The sequence below is a fragment of the Thamnophis elegans genome, chromosome 9 (assembly GCF_009769535.1).
Source record: "Thamnophis elegans isolate rThaEle1 chromosome 9, rThaEle1.pri, whole genome shotgun sequence".
In the NCBI taxonomy this organism is placed as follows: Eukaryota; Metazoa; Chordata; class Lepidosauria; order Squamata; family Colubridae; genus Thamnophis; species Thamnophis elegans.
The window spans coordinates 24,997,823-25,018,741 of record NC_045549.1 but is presented as its reverse complement, the minus strand read 5'-3'; the positions used below and the strand labels follow the sequence as shown (position 1 = coordinate 25,018,741).

General features: G+C 42.3%; 2 protein-coding genes across 5 annotated transcripts in view; one reads left to right on the top strand and one right to left on the bottom strand.

Moving 5' to 3' along the window:
- Positions 1-1,214: 1,214 nt before the first annotated feature.
- Positions 1,215-19,405, top strand: LOC116513140 (caspase-6-like). Of its 2 annotated transcripts, none has more exons than XM_032224017.1 (8): positions 1,215-1,762; positions 3,066-3,104; positions 4,168-4,210; positions 5,532-5,681; positions 7,981-8,057; positions 15,986-16,161; positions 16,676-16,835; positions 18,129-19,405. In XM_032224017.1, the coding sequence occupies exons 1-8, from the start codon at positions 1,711-1,713 to the stop codon at positions 18,362-18,364; spliced, it is 933 nt and encodes a 310-aa protein (XP_032079908.1). In that variant the 5' UTR covers positions 1,215-1,710; the 3' UTR covers positions 18,365-19,405. The 2 variants fall into 2 exon arrangements, with proteins under 2 accessions (XP_032079908.1, XP_032079909.1); XM_032224018.1 differs by lacking the exon at positions 1,215-1,762 and adding an exon at positions 1,770-2,271.
- The window catches only part of MCUB (mitochondrial calcium uniporter dominant negative subunit beta), a 60,089-nt gene continuing 58,455 nt past the window's right edge, over positions 19,286-20,919 (bottom strand). For all 3 annotated transcript variants that reach the window (XM_032224014.1, XM_032224016.1, XM_032224015.1), the window contains 2 exons: positions 20,780-20,896; positions 19,286-19,655 (listed from right to left, as the gene is read on the bottom strand). In XM_032224014.1, the coding sequence (XP_032079905.1) occupies positions 19,578-19,655; positions 20,780-20,896 (195 nt within the window). In that variant the 3' untranslated portion in view covers positions 19,286-19,577. The remainder of the gene's footprint in view (positions 19,656-20,779; positions 20,897-20,919) is intronic.

Below are 20,919 nucleotides of genomic sequence, written 5' to 3'. Positions count from 1 at the left end.
AGGGAGAGGAAAAATAGAGAAAAATACAAATGAGAGAGAGGGGGAGAGAAGGGAGAGACTCTATTCCCACAGAAAACACTGAGCCATGAAATCTCAGGGAACTGAACCAGCAATTCGTAGACAATCAAACCAGGGGGCTTAGCTGTTTCCCAGGTGTGGGGAATGTATCAAAGACATGACTGAGGGGCTTAAAGAAATAACGAAGCCCACAGATTATTATCATCCTTTTTTCCTCTTTCATGTGGGGAGGAAAGAAAAAGACCCTGGAAACTACAGACCAATCTCGCTGTGTTGCCTCACCTCTAAAGTCACGGAATCAATTATAAACCAGCCCTTCACCCTCCACTTAGAAACAAACAACCTGCTTTCTAGCAAGCAGTTTGGATTCAGGAAAATATTGTCCTGTAATCTGCAACTCCTACAATCCTTACCAGGAGGACAGAGAGGGACCCCACCCCTTTCCCCCCCTCTCTCGCCCTCCTCTTGTCCCCAGTGTCTGGGTGGGGGTGAGCTGCCTGGAAAGAGGAAGGGAAGGAAAAGCGAAAGCGAAAAAGGGAAAGTGAGGTATTTTCAGCCCTGAATCCCCAGAAGGAAAAAGAGGCATTTGAGCAAAAGGATTTTTGCTTCTTCAGAAACTTCACTTTTTCTTCTGAATCTCAAATTTGAGGCTTTGAAGATCAGGCAAGAGGGGAGCTTCTGTTCCTTCTGGGGGAGCCCCTGAATTTGGGGGAGACCCCCACTCCCCATTGCTCAATCGGGGCCTGGAGGGGGAGGGGAACTGAGGGAGGATATTGGGGGCTCTGAGTTTCTTCTCCGGAACTGGCTCCCCTTTGTGAAAGGGGCTGGAAACCCTCCCTTTGAAGGGATCCATGGACCATATAGACAAGATATAGATATAAATTTTTAATCAAGACCACACACCCCAGTCAATGGTGTCCCCACTTTACCAATGTTAAAATCTGGTCATGTTACCTTATCCCCTGGAGCTGAAGGGGAGAACTCTTTATTATACAAAGTTTCTCCCTTTTCACATCCAGAGAAATGTTCTGCCTTTTCAATATTTCCTAGGATATTTCACTTTTCTGGGAGAGGGCTGGGTGATAACTTCCTAGAAATACAATTTAAAATAAAATTGGAATAAAAAACAATCTAAAATGGAATTGGAATAGAATAGAATACAATAATTTAAGATACAGATAAAATATGATAAAATTATATTTCGGTGTCACCCCTGCAATCTACCCCAATCAGTCCCACGCAAATCCTGAATGGATTTGTGGATAAATCCTTCACTTTGCCAGCTTTAAAACCACAAGGAGGTACTTAGGGAAAACCTGCTAGCTCTTTGGGGACCTTGAGTCGGTGTCCTCAGACAGATACTTTCTCCCTTCAGGCTATCCCAGCCTCCTTTGCTCCTTTATTATAGGAAGCGGCAAGGCGTGTTTATTACTCTCCGCAAACCTCCGGCCTCGGTGAGTTTCTCCCACGCCTCCCAGGCCAAAGCAGAGGGCCGAGCCTGTCCTTGGAGGACTGAGACCAGCGCTCAGCCCGCCCAGCCGTGATAAGAGCAAGCAGGGAGAGTTGAGGAGAAGGAGGCGCCCCTTTCGCAGGGGAGGAGAAGAGGGCAGGCAGGGGAGGACTGGGGGTAATAACATCGCCGGGAGGGCGAGGGAGACTGTCTGAAGGCAGTGAGGGAGCCGAAGCGCAGCCATGGCAAGCGCCAAGAAGCGTGGCGCCAAGAAGCGTGGCACCAAGTCCTCAGGTAGGCGCAGAAAAGGGCTGCAGCAGCCGCTCCGAGCGAAAATAATTTTGAATCGAAGGGGCTGGAGGCTTCGGCGGCAGGAAGGCTCATCTGCGGCTTGGTAGAGCTCAGGGGCCACTCTCGCTCCGGCTGGGCACCCTAAGACGGCTGGCCGACGGCGACAGACAGGTTCTCCCAGCCACGCGTGGGTGGATGCCTTCGGTTGAAACAGCACCCCGGGCTACAAGCTTGGGGAGACGGGGCGCGTCCCAAGGCATCTCAACACGTAGCTTTCCTTTCAGGGAAGCAATAAGGGCACGCAAGGTTTGTATTCACACTGGCGACTGAGCCACTCCGTGGCACAAGTCCTTGAACCCTTCGTGGTCTGAGCTGGGTTTGCTCAGGGTGCCACGCAACCCCCGAACCGAAATTGAAAGGAATGAAGTGCAGGTCGGGCAAGGGCAGCTGCTAGGTCTTTACTCCAACTTGGTGGGAAGAGTTGTACGAAGACACAGACAGACAGCCACGGAGTAAGTACTTTAGGAGAGATCGGGATGAAGGGAGGCTTAGTTTCAAAGCGCCTCCTGTAGACTTTTCCCTGTAAACTTTAAGTGTGAGAAAAGCAGTCTTAAATCACTTTTTAGTGCTATTATAACTTTGAACTGTCACTAAATGAACTGTAGTAAGTCGAGGACTACCTGTACCTTATGCTTGTAATAACATCTTAAATTATAATTAATATTGACAGAATATTTATTTCTCCTTATTACCAATGCATTAAGTTACACAAATAATAGATCAATAGTTACATAATATTGCATAAATATCATTATATCTGAACAATCTACAGTAATGTTTCAAGATTTGTAATAATACAGATTTATAACTATATAATATTTAGAATAAATGTACAATTTATATTACAATCATACACTTAGCCCTTGGCTTTATAACCAGTCAGTATAGATTTATTATGTTTCTAGTTCTGATTTGAAATACCATGATTCAGGTTCATAATTAAGAATACAATATTAAATCCATGTGTAAGAATGTACAAAAGCAGCAATGCTTTTCTTTTTTGCTTGTCAATCTTCATAAGACCATTAAGAAGAAGACTGAAAAACCTTTGGATAAAAAACTTTAAGTGATTAACTTGTGTTTAAAAACTCATTTGCTGATTATATTGTGATATATTGCAATATGCCTCAGTTATGAAATACATTTGGTATATTACTGTAAATATTGAGTCTGTCTTTTTTTCTTTGCAATTGAGTTTGAACATGGTTTATAAGAGAGATGCTCGTTGTATTGTTTTTTACTATAGAAATCCATGTGGACAGCAAGAATATACTACAATGCAAAGGTAAGGTACCCAGCATTTTTTTTTAAAAAAAAAATCTAATTGACAATTAAAACTTTCTAAATTGCAAAGTAATAGGAAAAAAAAGCAAAAGATTGAAACCACCCCTAAATTATGATGAATTTTTATGTTTACATGTCACGGTCATGGTCATCCTCTGAATTCAGTAACTGTTGCGGTCCAACTGCACACAAAAATTAGCATCTGGAAAGATTTCTTCACCACTGATGTTTTGGATGTCACAGATACTCACAAATGGGCTTACTAGGCTGAAATTTCTCTCTGAATTTTCTGCTGTTAATTTATTTTCTCCTTAGAGCAGGGGTGTTAAACTCGATTTCATTGAGGGCTGCATCAGGGTTGTGTTTGACCTGGGGGGGTATCTGGGGGAGGCATGGCCAGCTCAACATCACTTGTGCTGGGCTCCTGTGGTAGCCCGAGTGCTCTGCCAGTGAAAACGGTCTCCCAATCTCCGTTTTCGGCTGCGATGGCCTCCTGCAACCCTCTGCCAGCTGGCATTTTTGCTGGCAGAGGTACAGCGGGCCGGTCCTTCGCTGTTTCCAGGGTGGCCCCACGGGCCAAATCTAAATTTGTGTCCTTATTTTTTTGATAATTTACATTTTTTATTTTACGGATTTCCTAAAATAAGTTTTGCTAAGAAAATATGCATTTTCAATGAAAACATACAGTTTCCCTGAAAATAATGGAAGACCTCCCTGGATAATAAGCCCAATCGGGCTTTTGAGCGCATGTGCTAAAATAAGCCCTCTTCCCAAAATAAGCCCTTCCTGAAAATATTGCAACACAGCAGCAGCCATGAGGTGACCACGGTCACCGCCTCCCGCACCTCAAAAATAATAAGACCTCCCTGAAAATAAGTGCTTATTTCGGGGGTCAAAAGAAAATAAGACCCAATCTTATTTTTGGAGAAACATGGGCACTTAAAGTATATTTTAAAAATATGGTTAGCAAGTAAATGTATTACCTACACTTTTACATTATTACATTATTTTGATTTATTTATTTATTTTGATTTATTTATGTTTGAATTGTTTTCTATTTACAGATGAACAGCAGAACATCACTGAAAAAGACGCCCTTGGTGAAAGGTAATCTTTTCTGAGTCAGATTTTGCAGTGTTTTTTGTCTTACAACATCATAGTTATTTGTATGGCTCTATTCCAAGAAGCTTACAATGAAAATAACCATTTTAGCTAATCTAGCTAGATAATTGATTTTGTGATCAAATCAGATTCCTTTTAAAATTACAGCTATCCATCGGAGTTTCACTTTTTTCACTTTTTTCCCCATTGGATACAAGTATTTTGATTTTTGAGTACTTGAAATTGATTTGCTAATGCATGACCTTCTTTTTAAAATGCAACCCCCAAAGTGAGACTTTATAAAAACTTTGAAATCAAATCTTGTTTCAAATCAGATGTCTGAAGCCAAACAGAAAAGGTGTTTTACCTGTATTCTTAATTTCTTTTCCATTTCCTTCACATATGTTTTGTTCTTGAATTATTCCTAAATTTATTGGGGGAAAAAATCATCATAGCCAGAAATTTCCGAGTTAAATTGTACACTTGGCACTAGCTGTTGATTGAAAAAAATTGTGTCACCTTAAGGCTATGGTTCTTGCAGTGTTATTTACATATTAAATACAATGGAAGAAGAATAGTGATAAATACCAGTGAGCAATAAACAAGTCAGAGAAAATAGAATTTGTACATTAATAAAGATAATAAAAAACCATGTAAATCTTCCGAGTAAGGAAACTGTCTGTAATTCATTGCTAAATAAGGACAGAGAAAGAGTCAATATGAGGTACTGGTTAAGGTATTGGACCAAGATCATAGAGACTAATATTTAAATCCATCTTTAACCACCTTAAATCAAATCACTAAACAAATACACAAAGGAAATCATAAAAAGACTAAGAAAACCATGGTTGCATGGAGTTATGATCCTAAAAAGAGGCAATTGGCAAAGTTAAAGAGTAAAAGACTACATGTGAAACAAAATAAGAACATGGTAGAAAGAAGCATAGTTTCCAAGGACAGAAAGGTATGAAAAGTTATAATGAATTGTGTGGATATGATGTAGTTTTAACTGTAGTACTTTTTGTTTTCTTTAATTTCTTTGGCTTAATATTCCATTTGCCTTTTTGTACTCTGTATAATGCTGCTTATCATAAATGGGAATAGTATGATTGGTAGGTAGGTGGGTAGATAGATAGGTACCAAAAATGTACCTATACTGATGAAGGATATCCTTCTTATAATCAAATTAAATTATATAAGATTTGCACTAATTGTACAGTTCTTTGACTCCTAACCACTGACATGCTTCAACATACAGTTGTGTTTATATGAACGAGAAAGACCTACGTTTATAAAACTGGGCTACCTTTTTTTTTTTTTTTTGCAGGACCAGCCTATTTGATCCATCTGTGGAATACAAAATGAAACACAAGAGAAGAGGACTTGCTTTGATCTTCAATCATGAGAGGTTTTGCAAGTGCTTGGAGTTACCAGAAAGACGTGGTACTCATGTTGACCAAGATAATCTGAACCGCAGGTAAAGAAATCATTGTTGTTCGGCATATTTTCTTTTACACTGAAGAAGACAAATCCAATGACTTTTTAAAAACTATTTCCATTTTTTAAGAAATTGTGTGTGAGGGGAGAAAGTATTCCATGTATGCTGAGGTAATGCAGACTTTCAGATTTTTAGGATATAGGTAAAGAATTTTGCAAGTTTTATAACAGGAATGGCTTTGACATCAATCAGGATAGTTGTTCTTTGGCTGATTTGCAACAGATTTCTGATTCTCAGTTATTCAATAAATTAAGTCCCATCCCTTTAATTACCAGAAAAATAACTTCTGTTGCTTCAATTAATATACTTACTGAAATAAATGGCAATCCTAAACTGAAGTTGACATTTTCCATCACAAAGCAAGATCAGACAGAAAAGCCTCATCTGTACAGATAGTCCTCGACTTACAACCATTCATTTAGTGACCATTTGAAGTTGCAACAGCACTGAAAAAAGTTACATGACATTTTTTTCACATTTATGAGCATTATCGCATCCCCATGGTCATGTGATCAAAATTTGGATGTTTGGCATATTTATGACAGTTGAATTGTTCCCGCGGTCACCTGTTGTGACCTTCTGACAAACAAAGTCAGTAGGGAAGCCAGACTCACTTAACAACCGTCTTACTAACTTAACAGTGCAGCAATTCATTTAACAACTGTGACAAGAAAGTTCATAAAACTTGGGGCAAAACGTACTTAATGACTATTTTGCTTAGCCATGAAAATTTTGGGCTCGATATTGGTTGTAAATTGAGAACTACTTGTATTCTTTACTACAATTTTTCTCAAACTTGTTAACATTAAAATGTGTGAATTTCAACACTCAGAATTCCCCAGATAACAGTTTGGCTGGGGAATTCTGGGAGTTGAAATCCAGATTTTAAAGTTAGCACCATTAAAAAAATACTCTTTTAGTATTTCCTCTTTCATTCATACACTGTTTGGGGGAAAGTTCGCAGGAAAATGATCCCCAGAATGGAACAACTTTGAGCTCAGGTCAGTTCTGGAACTCAAGATGGTTAGAGTTTGTTTCAGAGTTTTCATCTGCAGAATCAACCCTATGTTCACATGTCTGACAGAACCCAGCTGTGGGTTTTGTTTTTTTAACTTGGACTCTATTGCTTATGGCAATATATGAAAACAGTTGTGTGTGTGTTTGTTCCAGTGTAACTCTGGAATGCCTCGAGCAATTTCAACCAAAATTGGTACACAGATGACTTACCCTCTGGAGAAAAACACTGGGGCCTAGACAGCCCTAACACCCCTCAGGATTTGTGCTCTGTTAAGATACAGACTGTTGTGTCGTACTGGCTTCTACTGTACAGTGCAGTGGAATTGCCATAGTAACGACTTCACAGTACTCCACAAGGGGGCTCCCTCTGGTAAGGAGGAAAATCCAACATTAGAAATTACATTTGGTCCGGACATTTTCCCCCTATAAATAAGTACCCGGACAATGCCGGGTTATCAGCGTGTCTTAAATAGATTAAAAATGGCCTATGGAACACACCCAACTTCTCTTTCTGTGACTTCACATTCTAAGGATAATCGAGCAATGGAGGAGAAATGAAGCAGAAACAGTATGTCTTTATGATAAAGAATGGCTTTTGCAATGTAGGATTACTAGAAAACATTGAAGCAATCTCAAACATACCTCTGATTTACAGTATTATAGGCTGATGCTAAATATCTATATGAATGCTATTTATTTTATTAGAACAGTGTGAATAGTTGTGCAATTTCATTATTGGTTGTAAAACTTATAAATCAGGACATGAGCACAAGTTGTGTGAAATATCACGTCTTTATTCCTGGTCAATGTTTCAGAAACTCGCATGCTGAGATATTAGGCGGGTGAATAAGGCAATGAAAGACCCAACTTGTAGAATTCTTTTCACAAAATATTATTCTAATCCTAACTGTACTAACTATGTCAAGAAGTACAGATTTTAAAAGTTGGTTTTTTTTAAAAATGTTACGGAGGGAATATTACTGATATTAAGTATTGTATCTTCTTAATATAGTTAAGTGTGTTTTAGTTGCATTTATGTTTTAATTTAAAACCCAATCTGATTCTGTGGACTGAAAAGGTAGATTCCTCTTTTTTCTAGACTACTCCTAGCATAAGAATGTGGAAAGTGATGTTTCGGTAAATTTCTAAAGCTGACTGGTTAGATAATGTTGCATCCTCCCAGAGATCTAAATATTAATATGTGGTTATTAATAATATATGGACATGATCTTAGAGTGAAATATTGTTCTGTTTAAAATAGGTTGACTGAACTTGGATTTGAAGTGAGATGTTTTGATGACCTTAGGAAAAAAGAAATAAAGGAAAAAATTTCTAATGGTAGGTAAAGTAAGTTTATTTGCTGTAGATGCTTGGCTAGCAGTTATATTTTATTGTTAAAAAATTTAATATTAATGTTCCTAGTGAAGAAAATAATCCTGGTTAAGATTTAATTTATTGAACTGTGGGAGAGCCATCCAGAGAGAAAGATCTGCTTACTTGCTATGTTTTTTTTTTCCCCTCCCAGGTCTGGTCTGTTAAAACTATTCACATTCCTTCAATCATGTTTGTTATTAACTATTGAATTACCGTATTTTTCAGTGAATAAGATCCATCTTTTTCCTTCAAAAGAGTGTGAAAATCTGGGTGCGTCTTATACACAGAATGCAGCATTTTTGGCTTCTGAAACCCCCTTTGCAAAAACGGCCGTGCATAGCCTTTAGGCTTCCAGAGTGCTCCTGCGGGCTGGGGAGAGCAAAAATAGTGAAAAACTGCAATTTTTTGCTTGTCCCCCCCCCCCCCCCCCCTGGCCACCAGAAGCACTCTATAAGCCTCCTGAAGGCTATGCAGGCCCTTTTTGAAAAAAGGGCCCATTTTCGGGAGGTTTGCAGTGTGCAAAATCTCTTTTAAAAAAATTTGCCTCTTCAAAATCTTGGTGCGTCTATCGGGTATATCTTATACTCCAAAAAATATGGTATATGTTTATGTTGATAAGGCAGGGTTGACATTTTAAGTTTTTATAAAAAAATGTTGTTTTTAGATTGTGATTTTTTCATTTTGAAAACTTAAAACTTAACAATTTTATAGCTAATTTAGTTTAGGGGTAGATATGCAAAATTCACCAGTTGAGAAACAGAATGTTCTGGAAAATTCAAGAGCATTCTGTTCGTCTTCCAAATCACCTTGAATCTTCCCCAGATTATGCTATTCCAATAATTCAGTGGTTTATGGAAGTAAATTATGTTAAACTGAAAATAATTTGAACTGTTTTGGTCACATTATAATCAAAATGACTGTTGACTTACCTGAACGGTCCTTCTATGGGTGCTGCGAGGAGAATCCAATCATGGGTTAACTTTGTCCATTAGCCTAGAGACTGAGTATGTAAATTTTGACCACGCCTCCTCTGACTGGACCAAGTCAGTTTTGCACGAAGTCAGCCGGTAAAAGATGTATGTCAATGTCACTCATGCCATAGGCAACACAGGTACTAAGGTCACGTCCAGAAAGTCCAGTCAGGGGAAAAAAAGGAAAGGTTAGTCATAGAGTCAAAGTCAAGGTGGAGCCCTGATCAGCCGAAGCCGTGGGCAGGTTTGGATTCTCCTCGCAGCACCCATAGAAGGACCGTTCAGGTAAGTCAACAGTCATTCTCCTGTGTGCTGCTCGGGGAATCCAATCATGGGACATGCCAAAGCAATTAATTCCCAGGGCGGGAGCTAGGCTGGTCAGGCTCCTCCGCAGAAGAAAGGACCCTTTGCAACACTCTCCGCCCAAAGGAGGCCTCAGCCGAGGCCTCCACGTCAATCTTGTAGTGTCGAATAAATGGCAAAGGTGACGCCCAGGTGGCCACCCTGCAAATCTCTTCCACTGAGGCTTGCGTAGCCCAGGCCGCTGTGGTGGCCGCACTCCTGGTAGAGTGAGGAGTAATACGCCTGGGAACCAGCCGGGAGTGACTGTCGTACGCCAATGCAATACACGCCTTCAACCATCGGCCGATGGTGTGGGAAGACACCTTCTGTCCAATGGACGACGGCTGGAATGAAACGAACAGCGCCTCCAACCTCCTGAACGACGCCATGCGCTTCACATAATGCCAGAAGATCCTGTGAACATACAAATGGTGCCACTGGTCCTCCTGAGGATGTGAAGGATGCGGACAAAAGTCCGGGAGGACGAGCTCCTGAGCCCTGTGAAACAACGTGTTGATCTTAGGGAGGAAAGTCGGGTCCAAACGAAGCACCACTCTGTTTGGATGGAAAATGCAAAGATCCGCCCGAACAGAAAGCGCAGCCAACTCCGACACCCTCCTGGCCGATGTAATGGCCACCAGGAACACAGTCTTGAGCGTCAGTAACCGAAGGCTGATGGAATGAATGGGCTCAAAGGGAGCAGATGTGAGAGCTCTGAGGACCAAGGTCAAGTCCCAGGTGGGATAACGGTGCACTGTCGGCAGTCGCAAGTTAGAGGTGCCTTTCAGAAAGGTCTTGACCCGTGAGTGTTGGGACAAGGAACGGCCCTGACCACCTCAAATCACCGTGGACAAGGCGGTGACCTGTCGACGAAGTGTGTTGGGCGCCAGACCTTTATTGAGACCGGATTGCAAAAAGTCTAAGACCTGAGGCACCGAAGCCTTGACGGGGTCGGCCCCGGAGCGGCGGACACCACCTACAGAATGCCTGCCATGTGGCCTCGTATATAGAGTAGTGGATGGACGTCGAGCCGCTTGTATAGTGTCAATAACTTCGCTTGAATAGTGAAGTGCGGTTAGAATAGCCCACTCACGTGCCGCATGGCTAACTGCAGGAGCTGGGGGTTCGGGTGGATGAGAGCCCCCTGGTTGAGCTGGATCTGATCGTCTGGAATCCTCCACGGATGTGAAACCGACAGGTGGACGAGGTCTGCGTACCAGGGCCGTCTGGATTACATCGGAGCGACTAGCAGCACCTCCGCCTGTTCCGTCAAGATCTTCTGGATGACTGATGGGAGGATCGGGAGAGGAGGGAAAGCATAGAGGAGACCGGTCAGCCATGGACTGCATAGAGCATCCACCCTCTCCGCTCCAGCAGTCTGGTACCTGGTGTAAAATCGCAGTAGTTGTGTGTTGTGTGGTTGCGCAAACAGGTCTACTTCGGGACGGGCGAATCGGCGAGAGTTCCTGGAAGAGAACGGGGTGGAGCTGCCACTCCCCTTGATCCACGGTGGCTCTGCTCAGCCAATCCGCCTGCGTGTTGGCCACACCCGAGATGTGCTCCGCCCGAATCGACAAGAGCCTGGCCTCCGCCCAGTGGTGTAACCTCTCCGCCTCCTGCATCAGGGCCCTGGAGTGGGTGCCCCCTTGGTGGTTGACGTGAGACTTGGAGGCAACGTTGTCGGTCAAAATCAATACATTGATTTTGGTTCTGGTTGTCTGTCACAATGTCCCAGAACTCCAGGTGGGCTAGGTAGATGGCGCGGAACTCCAGCCAATTTATGCTGTTTGATAGTTCCTGTCCCGACCATCGCCCTTGAGCCACTCGGTTCAGGGCAGGGGCTCCCCATCCAAATAGGCTGGCATCCGTTGTGACCTGGATGCATTCTGGTTCCTTGAATGGACACCCCTTGGAGGAGCCTGGAGGACATCCACCATCGAAGGGATCTGAGAGGCTTGTGTGGAAGCCGAACCTTGATCTGGGAGTGACTGGTGTGCGCCCTCTGGAAGGGAAGCAGGAACCATTGGAGTGGGCGCGTATGGAACCTGGCCCAGGGAACCACGTTGATACAGGAGATCATCTTTCCCAGCAATTTGGACAGCGTTGCCAGTGGCAAAAACCTTTGAGACAATACCTAATTTGCCAGGTGTTGGATGCTCTGCCGCCTTTCCGGAGATAGGGAAACTTCACATGTCACTGAATTGATGATGGTTCCCAGGTGGAGTAGTGACGTGGTTGGCCGCAAATGACTTGGGAAGGTTGAGGACTTTGATTTGATTTGATTTATTGCATTTCTATGCCACCCTATTCCCAGAGGGACTCAGGGCGGCTCACAAACCAAAGTAAGGGGGGGGAATACAAACACGTCAACCGCTTCATTGAGTTGGCACGGGGCGGACATATACAACTGCGTATCGTCCGCATACTGGTGGTATTTCATCCCGTGCCGTCGAATGATCTCACCCAGCGACTTCATGTAGATGTTGAACAGGAGGGGGGACAGGACCGAACCCTGCGGCACCCCATACTTCAGGGGCCTCTCTGCCCTCCAACTAACACCGACTGCGACCTATCCGAGAGGTAAGAGGAGAACCACCGAAGGACGGTGCCTCCCACCCCCACCTCACATAATCGTCGCAGAAGGATACCATGGTCGATGGTATCGAAGGCCGCTGAGAGGTCAAGGAGCACTAGGACGGAGGCATGACCCCCGTCCCTGGCTCTCCAGAGATCATCAGTCAGTGTGACCAAAGCAGTTTCTGTGCTGTATCCAGGCCTAAATCCAGACTGAAAGGAGTCTAGGACGAAGCCATGACTGCGCAGTGAGTCCATCGTGACTTGCAGATCCCACAGGGCCTGGTTTCGAGATGGGGACAGAACCAATATATCGTCCAAATAACAATTGACACGTATTGGGATCAAGCGAAGTGAAGCCACCACCACTGCCAGAAGCTTGGTGAACGTGCGTGGAGCCGAAGACAGGCCAAAAGGCAAGGCCCGGTACTGAAAGTGGCGGCCGTTGAACTGGAAATGTAGAAACCTCCGATGTGCCGGATGGATGGGCACATGGAGGTACGCCTCTTTGATGTCGACTGATGTCATCATATCGCCTTGGCGGATGGAGGCCAATATGCTTTTGAGAGATTGCATTTTGAATTTTTGGTACTGATGTACCGATTGAGCCTTTTCAAATCTAGGATGGCCCTCCATTCCCCGGAGTTCTTGGGTACTAGGAACAAGATGAAGTAAAACCCTAGCCCTTCCTGTCCCCTTGGTACCTGTTCTATGGCCCTGATGGTGAGAAGGTAGTGTATCTCGGCGTCCATGAGGTGCTGTTTTGTCGGGCACCTGGGTACGGGGCACTTGATGAACTGTCTCGGGGAGATGGAGAGAAATTCTAGAGTGAGGCCCAGCGTCACGACCTGAAGGGCCCAGGCGTCGGACGTGATCTCCGCCCACTGATGAGCGAAGGCCAGGAGACGCCCTCCTATGGGTTCTCCCCCCTGCAAGTCACCGGTACCTCCTAAAGGACCGGTTGCCTGCTCCACGAAATGGCCTCCTAGCCTGAGACTGCGCCTGGTTCTGCTGGCGGCCCCTATCTCTGGCCCCCGCGGGGTCCTGGCCGCGATCCTGGGACTGAGAAAAACCCCTGTTGCAGTTGGGAGCATAGGAAGCAGGGGCGAATCCCGAGTCCCCAGCTCAAAAAGGCTGTTGCCTATTGTAAGGCTGTTGCCTCCTATTGGCGCAACCACTAGTAGAAGGGAGAACCTTACGTTTATCCCTGGTTTCAATGAGGATGGGATCCAGAACAGATCCAAACAAGGCTCTGCCCTTGAAGGGCGTGGACGCAAGGCACCACTTGGACTTGACATCAGCTTGTCAAAGGCAGAGCCATAGCAAACGCCGAGATGCAACATTAGAGACTACAGCTCGAGAGGCAAATTTTGCTGCACTAAGAGTGGCAGCCGCCGAAAACTCCAAGGCCACCATCAATTTGGTGATATCTTGATGAAGGCGCATTTCCTCAGGGGCGAGCCTACTCTGTAACTGCTTAAGCCAGACCAAGGAAGTCCTATTGAAGAAGGACGCCGCGGTAGCCGAGCGTAAAGCCCAGACCGCAGCCTGATGGGTCTTGCGAATGACTGTCTCGGCCTTACGATCCTCTGCATTCAAGCCCTCCGAAATTTCTGATGGAATTAATGCTGGCGAGGCGAGGGCAGCAATAGGGGCATCTACGGTGGGGAACTGGAGAAGACCTTCCAATTCTGGAGTAGAAGTGTACAATTTCCTATCCCCATTGCCGGGTGGGGTAACCGCAGTCGGTTGATCCCACTTCTTTTGAATCAAATCAAGAAAAAGCTTGGGAGAGGGAATAATATCCTGCAAAGAGGTGTTCAGTGGCATCTAAGCCTACAGCTGTGCTCTCCTTAGATGCTGCCTCCCCCATGTGGGTGGTGGTCTTAACCTTATACAGTAAGGACTTGAAAAGAGCATGCCGGAACAGACCAGGGGCAGTAGGCTGGTCCCGGGGCAGGTCTTCATCATCGGAAAATTCCCTATCTATAACTTCACCTTCCTCCACTAAGGCTGATTCGTCACTAAATACTGAGGGCAGAGGCGAAGGAGGGTCTGTCTGGAATAGAGAAGAATCCCCTTGCACTACCTGGGAAACTGGGCCAGAGTGGGCCGCAATGGGCCTAGGAGCCTGGGCTCTGCGAAGGAACTCTGCATCCACTCCCCTAGAGATGGCCTCAAATATCATGTGGTACAAATCAGAAGGAAGGCCTAAATCCTGGCCCTCCATAGGCCTGAGGCCTGCAGCTGTAGGAGTGAATGTGGCAGAAGGCCCAGCACGTGAGGGCGAACGAATTGAAGCCCCACTAGCCTCTGAAATAATTGGGGGAGATTGAGGCCCAAAAACCCCTTCCTCAGGGAGTGGTGCCCGGGGCAGCTGGATATCAGGAGACCAACCCTGCTCATTAACGCGCACCGGTGAAACACTTTGTGGAATCAGGGCCGGGGGTGGGCAACTGGGAGCCCCAGATGCCTTTGATGTTACCTTGGCCTTATCTTTGCGCTTGTGAGCCTTGTCCCGGGCAGTGGATGAGGCCCGAGGCCTATTGCTGGAGGCCCTGGTAGCGGCCTTACCGGGCCTTGGGCTAGCCCCCCCTCGCCAGGGGAACGGGGTTCACAGATGGGCTCTACAGTACCTTTAGCTACTGATTGGTCTGCCATGGTAGGGTAAAGTATTTGAAAAAGCTCAATCACACTCAATGAAGAGGGTCACGAATTGCGCACCACTGCCAAGTCGCCAAGTGAAAGCAGAGGCTAAGGCGAAAGCAACCTCTTCCCTGAGTCAGCAACCGCAAGTGAGGGAAAAGGGAGGATTACCGGAACAGCGCAGACTCCAGCGCACGAAATAGCTTGCCACGCCTCTTCCGGCCGATTCCATCGTGTGCGCAAAGTCGCTATTCAAAATGGCGACCGGCACTGAGAGCGCGAAATTTAAACCGCTAACGGCGAGGAGGGAACCAAACGGCCAGCAAGTTCGCAGCCCCGCACGGCTGCCGCTCCACTCAGAGGAAGAAAGAGCCGCATGGCAAGGCAGCATGCCTGGGAACTGACCGCGCCACATAGGCAAGTTCTACCAAGCGCGAAACGGCGCAGGGCAGCGCACCAGCCCAGAACGCGCCCAAGCAATCGAGGAACAAAGGCTTCCAAAGTCGCTTTCGGAATTGCCGGCTTAATCACCCGGCACGATGAGTCTGCAGAGCTCCCAACCCCCGATTGGAGGGAAGGCTCCAACAATGAGGAAATTGGGCTGGCAATAAACTGCCGCCTCCACCTCCGAGAGTTAAAAATCCATCGAAGGTTGAGAGTGACCGCTGAATCCAATGAAAACGAGAAATTTGTCAATTAGTCAAGAGAGAATTGGGAGACGTCTCGTTAGGCTGGACTGAATAAAAAAACTGGCTCAGTCCAGTCAGAGGAGGCGTGGTCAAAATTTACATACTCAGTCTCTAGGCTAATGGACAAAGTTAACCCATGATTGGATTCCCCGAGCAGCACACAGGAGAATAAGCCTGTTTTGCGTGGAATGACATGACTGGATCACTCTAGATCACCAACAGTTCAGAGAATTTACTTCGGGAAACTGGCCCGGAACAAGGTGGTTAGGAGGAAATTCAGCATATTTGTTTTCTGAAGGTTTTCATTTCCCATTTTCCCATTTCTAATTTTTAGAAAATAAGGTGGAAAATAAGCCTTTAAAATGTCTTTGCTGTTATCTGCTACAGGAAGCAGAAAAACCACCAGAGACTGTAAGGTCTCAAAAGTAAGCAATCATGGCATCTGATGAGATGGTTTTAATGATGCAGTAAGTAATGGAGTGTTGATTGATTTTTGAATTTCTAAATCCAGCTCAGAATAAAAGTAACTATTTGTTTAGAATGTGGGAGAACTGGATTGATTTGATTTATGTCGAAAGAAAGCTAAAGGAAGTTTATACCTCACTGTTTTATAGCCACCAATATAGAAGTAATTTCTCTGTGGAGATAAATTGTGTCATTATTTTTGTAGCGTCCAAAGAGCAGCATGACGATGCCGATTGCTTTATGTGCGTTTTCCTGAGCCATGGAAAAAATAACAAAGTTTACGCTTATGATGGTAAAATAAAGATACAGGATCTGACCGATATGTTCAGAGGTGATGAATGCTCTAGTCTGATAGGAAAGCCAAAAATATTCATAATTCAGGTGAGATGCGTTCATAATATAGGATTAAAATCAATCATCTTGAAAAAGAAAAATTAAGACTGCCATATATTAAAAGCATCACTTTAAAATGCAAAAAAATGCAAACATAAAGTGTAACATTTGGTGCATTTAGTCAAAATGTGATATACTTCCATATATTTACACCTATGTAACCTAAGGAACTTCCCTGAGGATTTACCATCAATGTGTGTAAAAATTGACTGGTAATTTGAAGTGGGAAAATGGGTGGGTGGCAGAAGTGCCAGAATCACCTTAAATTGTGTTTATGTTACATAAGACATAAACACAACTTAAAGTGATTCTGGCACTTCTTGTATAAGAATAGTCTTCACCTTAAAAAAAGAAAATCTAGATCACCACTAGATCTATAGCAGGGCATAAATAAAGGCATTATATATTCGACTTTTCTGTATCTGCAATGGATGGTTGATATTTCAGAAGTGATTCCAGATGTGGGATTTCATTTCTAGCAGTTTTTTATCTCCAATTTTAGGCATGCAGAGGAGAAAAACGTGATGATCCGGTCTTTCCTAACGATCCGGTTGATAGCGTTACAGACCGCTCACTTGTCAATGAAACCGAAGTTGACGCTGCTGCAGTTTATTCTTTACCTGCTGGTGCTGATTTCCTCATGTGTTATTCTGTGGCAGAAGGTAAAAAAAAAGTTATCCTAGAACAGGGCTGTCAAACTCAGCAGCCCATGGGCCGGATGTGTCACGTGCTGGCCACACCCACCCCATTTTAGTAAAAGGGAAAAGTCGCGATACGTCATCACATAACATGACGATACGCGTTTCACACCCCTGTCCTACAAGAAATTTTTTTTTTATCCTCATCGTCAAGCAAGTAATAGTTCCTTAAAAGCTGTTTTGATGTTTTATTTATTGGTTATTCATGCTATACGTTGAATAGCTACTGACAATCAAGTCCTTTTGTATTTTAAAAAAAAGCTAATATAAACAACTCACTAAAACTAATCAGTAAATAAAAAATGGCAGATAGAAATTGAATCTGCAAGAAGTGGTAGCGCACTTACCATTATGTAAATCACAACTGGAACTTCTTTCCCATCAGGGTGGTGTCAGATTTCCATATTTCCATCACAGCAGAGCAAATATTAACTATCCTTGTCTACATAGCAAACTAAATACCTACAAGAAATAAATCTTTAGGGATTTATTTTTATTAAATTTATATGCCCGCCTGTTTTACCTAGTCAAAACTCTAGGGGGCAAACAACCAAATAATGTAATATAGCTGTAATGTAAGGTTTCCATGCAATGTAAAGAGCCAGCTTCCTAATACTTCCTTGTTGCATATGCTTGCAATGAGTGTAGAAATATGACTGTTTGGCCCATACTCTCTTTATGAATGCAACTTAGATGATAATATTTAAATGACAAATTCATGAATGACTTATACCAGCTAGGATCGCACATCAAAATAGGCTAAAATGGTGTTATTAATTTGTGGTTTGGCCCGCCCAAATGAATCCAGCTATAGTAAGGTTTCTTCAGCTCCCAGTCTTTTTTAACTTCACTTTAGAGAATGCCATTGGGAACACTTTCTCTTAATGCCGTTTATCAGCTTCCCTATTCAATGTGATAAAGGCCACCATGAAAACAATTGGACTTCACTAGATGCAGTATTTATTAGTAAAATAGAGCAGAAGTGGATCAGCTAGTACTACTTATATAAACATAGTTAATAAAGGGGAAACGTTAGATGTTTGGGACAGGTAAAAAAATCCTCAAATTTTTTTTGCCGAGCAAAAATACTAGAAATGTAACAAAAATGTCAGAATACTGGCACATTGAAAAAAGCTTAAAAAATGAACTTTTCCCCTGAACATTTTTTTGGTTGCTTAGTAAAATACAGATTGAAAACTAAAGCTAATTTCTTGACTCAGTAATGTAATCCTTTCTCCCCCCTCCCTCTTCCAATAGGTTTCTATTCCTACCGGGAGACTCTATATGGTTCTTGGTATATTCAAGATCTGTGTGAGATGATACAAGAGCATGGTACTTCCCTGGAATTCACAGAATTACTGATGCTTGTTAACAGGAAGGTATCACATCGCAGGGTAGATAAAAGCAGAAATATTGCTATTATAGGGAAAAAGCAGATCCCTTGCTTTGCTTCAATGTTAACTAAAAAACTGTACTTTTACCCCAAATCATAGCAGCATGATGGAGTAATTATTATTTTTGGCTACATAGGTTGTGGCAGTGGTGTGCTTTGCAGGAATCAAAACATAAAGAATACCGTACTGTTAAAATAGATCAATTTTATATCCACTTATCTAAAATATGCTGCATTAAACTCAATGAGAGTTGATTCTGAATAGACATATAGAATTGTACCGATAATTTAAAATGTGTGTTTAGTTAGTATATAGTCTATTACTTAAACTCAGATCTTCAGGAAATGGTTAATTAAAATCATTAGATGAGCAGATCCATGCAATAAAAATCACAGACAATAATTGCAGACTCGAAATGGCAAACAGAAATACAAATTCTGCATTAAAAATGGAAAAAAACAACTGTGAAGTGTAATAACTCAGTCAGAAATACTTTTTATACAGTCTTTGAACTAGTTAGCTATTCTGCTATGCTCAGGGAATTTTAAAAATAGGTTCAGACTTGACATTGGGATAATAAAGGAAGAGTTAAACAAACTTTATCTGTCTTTAGGTTTTACATTTCATAATGGATGTTATAATGGATATTTTGTACTAATTGCTAAATTTTTATACTTTTGTTTCAACATAGATAGTAATTGTCTTGTGAGAATCATTTTCTTAATCTGTTTGTACTGCGTAAATGTTCCCCACCCACTTTAATATTTTGGAAAAATGAATTATGCGACCAATATGATATTGTGATTTCTTCAGTTTTACAAGCTTCTGCTAACTTGTGGATTACTGCAACTTAACCGAAACATTTACATTAATTTGTGCCTGTGAAAAACCTGTTTTCATAAATCATTCAGGTGGTATGTATGCTACATATGTAACTTATTACAGCATTGAGATATTTTGTGCAAGTGTGAAAGGAATGTTTTCTTAAGATCATAAACAGAACACCCAGAAGACATCCAAAACTACTATCTGTTTTTATTTAGCTCATTATGAAAATTACATTCAAATATCGGAATCCCAGAATAAAACCATCCTTTAAAAACATTGTCTTGTTTTATTAAGAATGGATTGGCCATCCAAGATTAAGATGATTATTCTTTCTAAACTCGAATATTGTGGAGGAATGATATATACAAAAAGTATGATTTGGGGTTTTATTTGTAAAGTTTTGTACATTCAGCTTTAATATAGTGGTTCAAAATGTCCAGTTTGTGATTTTTTTTGAGGGAACTCAACAGGCTGAAACTTAAAATTAATGTTTGTCATTAATTTCTTGCACTGGAAGCTGTAATTGTAAGGGGTTCCTCAGTCGTTTCAAGGATTCTTCCACCTGATAGTGTAAAAGGAAAAAAAAAGTGACAAGTTTAAATAGTTGTAAATAGTTTCCATCAAATTCTATATTATTCAGTTATGTATTTTGTTAACCAAAGCACATTAATAACCTGAATTTAGATCTTAAATGTAATTCAATTACACTTAATTTTAAAATTAGGAAACTGATTTAGCTAGCAGGTAGCAAGACACTCTGAAATAAACTTTTCCATACATTTTATTTGTATCTATGGATGCTGGACCTACTTAGCCAGAATACATATCCAATGACCTATTCTTCACTAAAGTAGAAACATAGGAAAGAATTAACTGAATTGTAATCAATTGAAAATGCTGAATTGGGTTTGCAATATGCAATATGATAGTTACTCATGATTATATATATATATATATCTATAACTACCTCTACCTCTAGGGTGTTTCAAAATATTTTAAAAAGTGAATAAAAGGAAACAGAAAGAAAATGATTATACAAAAGTATATACATTGAATGAATGTGCTGAGGAAGCAAGAGAACCTGTGCATTTGTAATCATTTTGCATTAAATGTACAGTTGTTTCCCAGGTCCTGACACAGGGTAAATGTGCTTTGTGTCATGGGATAGCATTTTCTCTGCCTGAAAAAGGTACCTTGACTACAGTTATTAGCAGCTGAATTAATCTGTGCAAGACAGACGTAACACTTTGGCTAGATTACCATTTCTGGGCTTAGTAACTGCTTTTTGTGAACAAATGTTGTAACTGGCTCCTCTCCAAGCCATCCTTCATCAATTGGAAGATCTGAGTAAATTGGCAGGTTCATCTTACAATATACTAAACTATCCTATTCACTTTTGCAGGCAGCAAAGCAGATAATCTATAAGATTTCAAATTTTCATCCCCAGTACACTAATTGCAGCTGCTATAACAGATAGATCTAGGAGGATTCCCACAACGTAACATGATTCCTTTCCTTTTTTCTGGAGGACTAGGAACATGCATTTAAAAACTTACTTTTCAGAAGATTGAACTGCTTTCTGTACACAAGAAAGGGAAATAAAACTGCCAGTAGTAGTTGCAAATAATTGACTTTCAAAACATACTGAAGCGCAGATAGACAGAGCAATCTATGTGATTAAATTACCTCTTCCAGGTCCTCTTTTAACTTGTTATACAGAATCATATTGAAGTTCTGGCTTTTAGCTTTCCGGTGAAAATAGTGAAGGAATTGCCTGTCTCGAGCATCTGGGTAAATATAATCCTTAAAATGACAAGTAAAAAAAA